Raw genomic sequence first — 10,789 nt, forward strand, 5'->3', positions numbered from 1 at the left:
AATTAAATTGCCGGCCCGTCCCGCCTCCTGATTGGTCCGTTCGAACTTGAGGCGACGCAGCTGGTGCCCGTTTAAAGGGAAACGCGGGAACCGTGATTTGGAGCAGCTTTAAAGCAGCGGAGCTGAGCTTCGTTTGGTGTGTGTGTCGTTGGCCCGCCGGGTTTAGGCTCCAGTCCTTGGCTCGCTCTTCCTCGCTCACACCGCAGACATCCTGCCCGCTGCTCTGGTGGACGGTTGGACGCTGCTGTCGCAGACTTCAGCTTCTGGGCGAACAGAAAGGCTCTGTGTGGAGGCGCTGCTGCACTCGTGTGGAGACCGCAGAGATGTTTGAGGTACACTCTCTTATTTTTCGCTTCTGTAGTAATTCTGCGTAACTAATCTATATAAACTGCAGTACAACAGGACACCGTTATGTGCCGGAGATAAATGGGTAATCAACTGTGTGGACTCGGGATAATAAACAAAAGGTGTCCATCTCTGACCTGCCTGTGTGAATTGGTCAGGCGTCTGGTTCCTTACAGCTCCACGTTAGAGTCTGCAGGTTAAAGCTGCTGTGGAAGCTTGATGTCTGATGTTTAACGCTACTATGGAACAAGAATCCTCTAGGATATCTGACTTCAAGAGCTGAAGTCACTAGGCTGTCATCAGTGTGGTTAAAACCACCCCTAGTAATGGATACTTCAATAATCTCAGTAAACTTGTTAAACTACTGTAGTTTATTAGTGGATGCTACACTTGAGCCTTTTATGTTCAAGGGATATTTGATGTAGTCTATGGTTCTAAATAAGTTCTGGACAGAACCTTTTAGTTGTCTGCCATTACAAGCTTGACATCATAAAGGAACCCCTTTTGGTGCTCTATAGAACCTTTCTGAAAGTGTTTTTATATAGAAATGTGCACCACAATGTGAAGTCATAGCTATCTGGACTTCTCATGGTCTTGTGTAAATGTGCTTTCTCCTCAGACCAGCCAAGATGACTTGCTGCTGTTTCCCTCAGATGGTGGGTATGAGGTCTGTTTCCCAGGGGAGAGCTTGGCTAATAGGGGTCAGTCATTAGCTGAGGCTCTGCTTCCGTTGGTTGGGTCCCCATCCCCCCCACTGAACCCATTGCTCTGCTCCACCCGCTACAAGACCGAGCTGTGCAGTCGCTACGCTGAAACGGGTACATGCAAATATGCAGAACGCTGCCAGTTTGCTCATGGTCTACATGACCTCCATGTGCCCTCCCACCACCCCAAGTACAAGACGGAGCTGTGCCGCACTTTCCACACGGCGGGCTACTGCATGTATGGCACTCGTTGCCTCTTTGTGCACAGCCTGAAGGAGCAGAGGCCTGTTCGCCACAGGCGTAGGAGCGTACCATGCCGTACATACCGCGCCTTTGGGGTCTGCCCCTTCGGAACCCGCTGCCACTTCTTGCATGTTGAGGGTGGCTCAGAGTCAAGCGATGGCGCAGAAGAGAAGACCTGGCAGCCACCTTCACGTTCCAGTGAATGGAAGCCTCGTGGTGCTCTCTGCCGTACCTTCAGCTCCTTTGGCTTTTGTCTGTATGGCACTCGCTGTCGCTTCCAGCATGGGCTGCCTAACAATGTCAAGGGCCTTGACTTGAATCAGACCCCTTGGTCACCCCAGATGCCTGGAAGGGCCCTGTCCCCAGCATCAGACATGTGTTCTTCCTCCCCACCCTCATCCTCCACCTCCTCATCACCTCCGTCTATGCTGGCCTCCCCTGTGTTCCGTGATTATTCTGGTCCCATCACGCCACCATCTGGAGAAGCAATTGCCCACAATGCATTCACCTTCAGCAGCCAGCACCTCAATGACCTGCTGCTGCCACTAGCCATCAGACTCCAGCAGCTTGAACAGGCTTCTAATCTGAACCCACAGGATGTGCTTGAACAAGCACTGTTGTCTTAATGCTTCTAGTAGTCCTTTTATTTTATTTAAATGGCCTTAATTGTAAGGTGGCAGGGTGGATTTAAATGGTTATTCTTCTGCTTGTTGGGTCTGATCTTTTGTAGATAGTTAATTTGACAGACTAAACTGCTGTAAATTGACATTTTAATCTGTTGTACATACTATGGAGCATTTTGCACGCTATGAATGTGTATTTATGATTTTAACTTATGTTTACTACCTAAATTATTGTGTGAGGATGGGAGCACTTTTTTTGCATCCTTCATCTTAATAAAATCACTAACTCCATGCTCTGGTGCTGTCCTGACTTTATCTGACTTTGAAGTCCTGGCTTTTCCGGGGGGTGGATGGCGTGGGTCTGTTACTTATTATTGCCGTACCATGTTTATTTGAAGAGCTACTGGTAGCATATTCAATACCAGAGTATGGTGCATAACCTCGGTCATAAAACGGTGGCTTTTACATGCAAGTAACGCTTTGTATGCCTAAAAATGGCATTTGGGATGCTGCACAGCTTCTAATTAGAAATATGGTGTACGGTTTTGTGGGAAAAGCACTTATTTCGTGACCTGTGTAGGGAGAAGGGAGCCATTTGAGATTCAGCCGTAAATGCGTCCCTGGCACGCATGCGCAAACTCTCGGCCCAATCAAGGCTTTTATTTTGAAGGGGCTACACCGACGCTAGCATTAGCTCGCAGCCCATATACAATATTACATGCGCACGATTATTCACAGATGTGTATGCGTTACGAAGGTAAAGATAAAGGACGTTTTAGCCTTTCTGAGGTCTGATGAAATGAGAGCAGTCGAGTTAACGTGAATAACCGAGCGCTACTATTGGTCCGTAAACCACCTGAGCCTCGTCAGTTAGCGTTAGCCAGCTACCTGCTGTTTTGTGTTCGTACGTTATAGCCAAGCACTCAAAGCTGTAGCAGGTCTACAGGTGATTGCTGTGAAATATAGGTAGTTATTTAGCTAACGCTAGCGGGCTTGGGCTGGCTCAGACGAGCAGAGGATCGCGGGGTGTTGTGGCTCTGCTCCTGCGCGGCTGGACCCGTTTTGACCGACGTTAAAAAGTTTAACGGCGGCTTTTGCGTTTAGAGTTCCCTGCCAAGATGACCGAGACGAGAGAGGAGCGCCGTTTCGCCGAGGTGCCCCGGGAGTCCATCAAACTCATGGCCGAGAGTGCCGGGGTGGAGTTGGGAGACGATGTGGCCGCGATGCTCGCTGAGGATGTTTGTTACCGCCTCAGGGAAGCCACACAGGTAACCCGACGAGCTGAACGAGCGAGCCGTTCGGCTGGCTGACAGCACACGGATGGGTAGCAACGCCGACCGTCCACTTAATTAAAACCACATTGTTTCTACATTCATTGTCCATTTTATCACCTCCACTTACCAATTAGGAGAACTGTAGTTCTGCACTTGTAGTCCTTCTGTTTCTCTGCATACTTTGTTAGCTCTTTTTTACCCCGTTCATCAGTGGTCAGGACCCCCACAGAGCAGGTATTGTTTGGGCGATGGATCATTCTCAACACTGCAGTGTGTTGTGCTGGAGCTTATAAACACTTCAGTATCACCGCTGTACTGAGAACAGTAGGTTAACCAACCGAAAATATCATCCACCAGCGTCCTGTGACCACTGATGGGGGACTAGAGGATGACCAACACACAGCAACAGATGAGCTACAGTCTCTGTCTTTACAAGGAGGACCAGCAAGATAGGATTGTCTAATACAGTGGACCCTGTTTAAAAACTCCAGTTTTGTGTGAGAGGTGGTTTTAATGAGGTGTTCGGTCAATGTAAGCTATTAGCTGTTGAAAAGCCTTTTGCAGACAGACTCTCCAAAAGGATTCCACACATTTATGGCTGGTTTAATACTCACTTCAGTCCACTCCACATGTACTCACCACAGAACAGCTCCCAGTTTATGAGACACGCTAAGAGAAGAAAACTGACCGTAGAGGACTTCAACAGAGCTCTTCGCTGGAGCAATACTGAGGTAACCTAGCTATTAAGTAGTATTAATATTAGTATTAGTATTAAATGTCATTAACTTGATTGGCCTTGCAGTATGTTAAAATTTCATGCTTACAAGTAAAATCGTTCCTTCTGTTGAAATGACTTGGGATTAGTAAAAATGTTAAAGAATTTGTCCTTCTAGTGAAAGTTTAAAGGGCCCATTTTGTACATTTTTCTTGTATTTTCTATTTTTCCTTTTTTCCTAATTCTTTTTTACATGACCACTATCCACTCACTTTTTTATTCCTTAGAATTACTTTTAATAGAATATTTGTGCCTTTATGACTGGTATATTTAAATGAGGTCTGTTCTTTTTTTATGTGTTTGGATTGCTTTTTTTTTTTTTTTTACTAGTATGAGACAGCTTTATTGTCATTCCTTTTCACCACAGATGGTTTAACGAGAAGCAAACACTGGTTAATCCGAAACACAGAGCAGCAGCAGATAACAACACAGACAAACAGTAAATACTGACAACACTCCGTTCCAAACACTACAAAAAATGTGCTACACAGTATACGATATAGTATGCAACCATTAAACACGGGACCGTAGAGACTCGACAGTGGACAATGTCGGAGCTGTAGCTGCATCCCAGAAAGCGTGGGATGCTTGGATGTTTTACTCGGAATATGGAACCTTGCAAAAACGTGCCTGGGAACAAAGCCTGTGTTGTTCTGTCCGTTTCACGTTCCTCTTTCTGTCACTTTCAGACCATCTGTGGCTATGGTGCTCAGGATGCTCTACCATTTCGTCCACTGAAAGAGGGAGAGCTTTTCTTTGTCGAGGATCGGGAGGTGAATTTGGTAGAGCTGGCTCTTGCCACTAACATTCCCAAAGGCTGTGCTGAGACTATGGTGCGAGGTAGGACACTGTTGTTCTCTTTCTAGAGGGTGGTGTAGTATGTGTAGATGAGTACTGATCGTTTTGTCTGCTCGGCAGTGCATGTGTCCTATCTCGATGGAAAAGGAAATCTGGAGCCACAAGGCACAGGTGAAATACGTTTTTCTGTTTTTTATATAGTAGTGAATTGCTATTTTAGTTATTAAAGTACATAATGAGCTGTGAGCCTTCCAGGTTTGCACTTAATAATGGAAAACACGCTGCATGCTCTACCGTGGGTGATGGGCCTTTCTTCTTCAGTTCCCAGTGCTGTGCAGTCTCTGTCCGATGACCTACTCAAGTATTACCAGCAGATCACTAGAGCCATATTAGGAGAGGACCCACACTTAATGAAGGTATGAGCTGCTCAGTGGTGGATAAGCTTGGTTGTGATCCTTTAAAGATCCTCTAAAAAATCTGCTGTTTTTTCTTTCTTTTAATAAAACTAGGTTGCTTTGCTGGATCTACAATCCAACTCCAAGATTGCTGCCCTCCTACCTTACTTTGTTTATGTCATCAGTGGGGTAAGTGACTTACACATAAATTCGCATAAAAGTGGGTGTCTAAATCCACAAGTTTAGTGACACCTTTGCTTGTTTTATGGAAAACATTATAAGAAGTCTTTGAGGTGAGATATAGCTCTAAACTGTGCAAGCTTCTGGTGTTCAAGGGTAGAAAAATGGATGATCTGACATAAATATATGAAGTATAATATTGGGTTGGTTTCCAAGCATAGCCTAGTCTTTGCTTAAATTATTTTGGGGATTCTCCATTGAAAACTACTTTCTATCTAATTTGTTCGGCAAATGGAAACGTGTTGTATCCCCCTCAGGTGAAGTCAGTAAGTCATGACTTGGACCAGCTGAACAGGCTGCTGCACATGGTGAAGAGTTTGGTTCAGAACCCATATCTGTATCTGGGCTCATATGTGCGAAGTCTCGTCTCCAGCGTCATGTACTGCATCCTGGAGCCACTTGCCGCCTCCATTAATCCACTCAACGACCACTGGACCCTGAGGGACTATGCTGCCTTGCTTCTCAGCCACATCTTCTGGTACATCACACATTACCTGCACTTTTACATATGCCACACATACACAGATGCTGGAGATTTAGGTGCAAAAAGTCTGAAATTCAGGCCGTTTGTCTACACATATGATGAGGCAAATATTCAGACACAGACTTTTTAACCTTTTGCTTTTAGTCACAGTATAATAATGATGATTTAATTTTTAGCAGAGTGCCATGAAAAAAGTAATCTCTAAAGCATATCTGTACCCCATTTGATAGCACTCTCTAGTCTATTTGTTGATCAGTTCATGGTAAATTATGAAAAATTCAGGATCACATATAAGAATTTTTTTTTATTATGCTGCATTAACCACAACTTCAACAGTGTGTCACTGAATATGTTTAGGGGAGTCAACAGTACTGAGATGTGTACATTTTAGGTGCAGCATGGTGTTTATCTCTCAGATGTGTTTGTAAAAGCTTTGTGTGTTCTGTGGGGTAGGACCCATGGTGACCTGGTGAGCGGACTGTACCATCAGATTCTTCTGTCACTGCAGAAGGTTCTGTCAGACCCAGTCCGGCCTCTCTGCTCTCACTATGGAGCCGTGGTCGGCCTGCACGCTCTTGGTTGGAAGGTAACCTACACATGCACACTGAGACAAAATGTTGTTCTAAAGCTTCTTTTATGAGTCCCTCTGATGTCAGTGTGTTTGTGTTTACGCCAGGCTGTTGAGCGTGTGTTGTATCCCCACCTGCCAGCCTACTGGGCGAACTTGCAGGCTGTGCTGGACGATTATTCTGTGTCCAACGCACAGGTGAAAGCAGACGGACACAAAGTGTATGGAGCTATTCTTGTAAGTTTGTCTTACATTGTGATTGAGAGGCTTAAAATCTATTGGTCTAATTATTGGTCTAATAATTTGTCTAGGGTGCTCAAACTTTTACATACAACTGTAGCTATTTAGCTCTCTCTCTCTCTTTCTCCACTAGGTGGCAGTGGAACGTTTGCTAAAGATGAAGGCTGTAAGTCTGTCTGCATCTGCAGAAGGTGGCGCTGCTGCTCTTCAGGGTTCTGTTGGGGGGATGATGGGCTTCAGAGAGAGTTCACCAGGCCTGAGCCCTCCTCCTGAACCTCTCTCCGAACCTCCATTGGGCATCGCCAGCCACTTGCAAGCAGGCGGTGCAGGATGCCAGTGGGAGGAGTGGACCCCCGTCTCACTTCCTGACATGTACTGTGAGCTGTACTCCTTCTTTGGAGACAGTCTGGCTGTGCGCTTTAGCACTGGCCCTGCACTTGGTGGTGCCCCCTCTGCCACCCCCATTCAGTCTTCAGACACTAGGAAGGAGCCAGGCAGTGGTGCGGCCAACTTGGAGAGTACACGCAAAATGCCTCAGCTCACTGCTAACATGAACATCAGCCCCAGGCAGGACGGAAGCCCACGAACTGAGCCAGCACCACCAAGTTTGGCTACAGCACCTGGGAGGTGAGTATAGCGCAAGACTCAGTGGAGGTTATGTTCTCTTAAGGAAGTGGTGCCATGGGTACTCTCCTTCAGTCTCTTAGATTATGCAAGGTGTCCATATAGGTGGACCAGTCCTTTACTTTTTTAATAATGGTACAGCTTACAATACAGAGGGGGGAAAAAATCTGATTTTTATGTAACATATTAGGCAGCATTAATCTCAGCCTGGTAAAAACTTTGGGGAAGACTAACTTTAGAGCACTTAAATTGTAAGACTTTTAGTAGGGCTGCAACAGTCAACCGAGTTCACAGCATCAATTAGGGGAAAAATGTTGGTTTGTTTACTTAAACAAAAAGGGCTTTGTAGTGCTCTGTGTGTGTGTGTGTGTGTGTGTGTGTGTGTGTGTGTGTGTGTGTGTGCAGGCTGGGTGGGGCTCCAAAAAGAAAAAAAGGTGGGCGACCTCTAGTGTAAAATGGCTTATTTCTAAATATTTCCAGCCAGTACAGTATAGACTTTTGTTTCTTGATTCTATTAAGTGCTGGCATCATCCCTGCTTTCTAGCTTTCTAGACCTGAATGCTAACTTGACTCTTCACTTTTGTCCATACAGGTCTCTGGCCCGCTCTTCTTCCTCTTCCTCATCCTCAGTCCCTCGCTCCAGGTCGTCCTCCTCCCGTCCAGGGCGCTCGGCCAGCCAATCCCGAGACATTTTCCCAAAAGCTCGCTTCCCACCTCCCCAGGTCGGCCCACCAGCCTTCTCATTTCTAATTGGAGGACGGCAGATGGGTCGACGATGCCAGGGACGGCGCTTCCAGACAAGCTTCACCCCGACTCCATCACTTACCTCCCTTCCACCTCGGGCCTACGCCCACAAACTTCCAGTTATTGGAAGAGTGAGCAAACCAGTGAGGCGCTGGACGTGCTCCCATTACTCACTGTACTTGCCTCTTTAAAAGACCCATGGACAGACAGGGTTGGCTGAATATGCCAGTGAATGAGCTGCCTGAGTTACACCTTAGACAGACTGACTGAGCTCCTAACAGAGCCAGATTGAAAAGGAACAGCTGCAGAACAGTATTTGTGGCCTGGGCTGACCACTGGGATGTATGGCCACAATGTTGATCAACTCAGACTTTTTGGACTCAACAGCATTTACTGGACAAACACATGAAAACACAGTAATGCACAAAGACAAGTTCAGGTTTTGTCAGTTGGGCTGTAAAAGATTCTTTGTTATGTAGATTTTCAAACATTATTTTTGTAACAATGTAAGGTTGAAAGCTTGTAAAATAAAGATAAAGACAACAGGAAACTGACTTTTATTTAATACTAAATCAAACTACAATTCAAATACAGCAATCCTAATATTTAAAGATGCAGAGGAAATATAAAATACCTAGATTTTTCAAAGAACAGCATTAATATACATTTTGTTTCTTACACAGAAGTAGTAACCATTTGGCTTCCATCATACTTGATGGAAAGCACTATGCTTTCCCACAAGTACACTTGTAAATGTTACTCTGGTGTGTCGCCGTTTTAGGCTCACTTGTCATATTGATTATTGTTATTTAGTAGATTTTTTGTAGAATTTTTTCCCATACAGTAATTTGTCACAAAAGTACAATTAATTTGATCAGCAGCGTTTTGGTCACTGCTTTATGAATATAAGTGATTTTGGATTTGAATTTTGTTGAGTTTATTGTAAATGTTATAGAACTTTCTCAATTATTATAGAATACTAGCATTATATTCAGTGGTTTTTTTTTGTTTTTTTTACAAAATTCCTTCAATTATTAAGGTGTAAACAGTCATTTTGAGAGGTTTGATGTTAAACACTCCATTGAGTAAAACTCCAGTGAGTAAGACTATCAAAATGTGGAATGAAGAAACTGACCTTTTGCTTCAGGACTGCTTTGACAGTACAAACTAGGATTCAGAACTGCTGCTATGAGAGAGGACGGTACTGTTGATCTAGAGGACTATGCTTCTGGGTTAACAGGCTACATCAGCAGCTGCATTGAAAGCATTGTTCCTACAAAGCGCTGTAGAAAATACCCCAACCAGAAATAAACGGTGAAGTTCTGTCCATGCTACCTGCTCGCCATGCTGCATTTCTCTCAGGCAACGCTGAAGATTACAAAAAGTCCAGATACGACCTGTGTGTATCTATCAGAGAGGCCAAGTGAGAGTACAGGCTGAAGCTGGAGGGCTTCTACACCACCACAGACTCCCGGCGCATGTGGCAACGACTGCAGCACATCACCAACAGACGAGCAAGATGGGTCACAGCCAGCCACCAGAGGTGGACAAAGTACACAAATCATGTACTGGAGTTAAAGTAGAGATACCCAAGGTAAAATATTCCTCCAGTAAAAGTAGAAGTCTTTACTCTAGACCTCAACTTGAGTAAAAGTACAAAAGTATTTACCTTCAAATGTACTTAAATATCAAAAGTAAAACTACTAAAAGATTAATTATGGCTCTGATGTCCTGTTATCATTTTTATAACAAGACTCGCTTCATGAACTCATTTTAGGTGAAAACCCCCCAGTGTCTCTCTTGGTAAACCAGTCTTTTAATAGAACGTCATTAATTAGTGACGCTGATGTCTATTAAAATGATCATAAGCACAGAACACTTGAGGTAAGCAGTTTCCATCAGGGAGAACCGAGTGGCTCTGAAATCACTTTTACAAACAAGCAAAGTTTCAGTTTAAGATTATAATGTAGTTACAAGCTGAAAGAAAACTGTCTTTAAACTTCGGATCACAAACAAATCAACATCCCCGGACGTGCACTCAGGGTTTGTTCATCAGAACTGGCTGACGTGTTTGTGGACATATTCAATCTGTCCCTCGCTCAAGCTTTTGTGCCATCCTACTTCAAGACTACCACCATCGTGCCCCTCCCAAAGAAAAGCGCTGTGACCTTCCTAAATGACTATCGCCCTGTTGCACTCACTCCAATCGTGATGAAGTGCTTCGAGAGAATAGTCATGACTCACATCCAGGAGACTATTCCAAACACTACAGACCCTCTTCAGTTTGCACACTGTCGGGAGCGGGCCACAGACGATGCAGTGAACACTGCTCTTCACACAACCCTCACACACTTGGAGGGAAAGGACACATATATCAGAATGCTCTTTACTGACTACAGCTTAGCATTTAACATGGTCGTCCAATATAAACTCTCAGAAAAGCTCCTCACCCTCGGACTGACACCCGCCCTCTGCTACTGGGTGCTGAACTTTCCAACGGACAGACCCCAGTCAGATTTGGCAGCCGCACATCCAGTACAAGAACAGTGAGCTCAGGGGTACCCCAGGGCTGTGTGCTGAGCCCCCTTCTGTACACACTCTTCACTTCTGACTGCGCGGCCTCCCAGAACAACACCAGCATCAAGTTTGCTGATGATAATCATTGGACTGATCACTGGTGGGGATAAGACAGCGTACAGCAAGGAGGTGGCTGAGCTGGTGGCCTGGTGTCA

The 10,789-nt window shown here is 45.0% G+C and overlaps 2 protein-coding genes across 2 annotated transcripts; both read left to right on the top strand.

The window, feature by feature from the left end:
* The first annotated feature begins 148 nt into the window (after positions 1 to 148).
* On the top strand, positions 149 to 2,206 carry cth1 (cysteine three histidine 1). Its single transcript, XM_017719997.2, has 2 exons — positions 149 to 332; positions 965 to 2,206. The coding sequence occupies exons 1-2, from the start codon at positions 324 to 326 to the stop codon at positions 1,916 to 1,918; spliced, it is 963 nt and encodes a 320-aa protein (XP_017575486.1). The 5' UTR covers positions 149 to 323; the 3' UTR covers positions 1,919 to 2,206.
* A 373-nt stretch (positions 2,207 to 2,579) lies between these two features.
* taf6l (TAF6-like RNA polymerase II, p300/CBP-associated factor (PCAF)-associated factor) lies at positions 2,580 to 8,607 on the top strand. Its single transcript, XM_017719963.2, has 12 exons — positions 2,580 to 2,672; positions 3,020 to 3,183; positions 3,834 to 3,920; positions 4,654 to 4,804; positions 4,883 to 4,933; positions 5,084 to 5,178; positions 5,272 to 5,346; positions 5,655 to 5,875; positions 6,335 to 6,467; positions 6,558 to 6,686; positions 6,823 to 7,316; positions 7,906 to 8,607. The coding sequence occupies exons 1-12, from the start codon at positions 2,654 to 2,656 to the stop codon at positions 8,246 to 8,248; spliced, it is 1,962 nt and encodes a 653-aa protein (XP_017575452.1). The 5' UTR covers positions 2,580 to 2,653; the 3' UTR covers positions 8,249 to 8,607.
* The last annotated feature ends 2,182 nt before the right edge of the window (positions 8,608 to 10,789 follow it).

This window comes from Pygocentrus nattereri, chromosome 2 (assembly GCF_015220715.1).
Source record: "Pygocentrus nattereri isolate fPygNat1 chromosome 2, fPygNat1.pri, whole genome shotgun sequence".
NCBI lineage: Eukaryota > Metazoa > Chordata > Actinopteri > Characiformes > Serrasalmidae > Pygocentrus > Pygocentrus nattereri.

Coding starts and splice junctions, on each gene's coding strand:
- taf6l (XM_017719963.2), top strand. Junction 3,921..4,653: donor TTCGCTGGAGCAATACTGAG/GTAACCTAGCTA, acceptor TGTCACTTTCAG/ACCATCTGTGGCTATGGTGC. Junction 6,468..6,557: donor TGCACGCTCTTGGTTGGAAG/GTAACCTACACA, acceptor TGTTTACGCCAG/GCTGTTGAGCGTGTGTTGTA.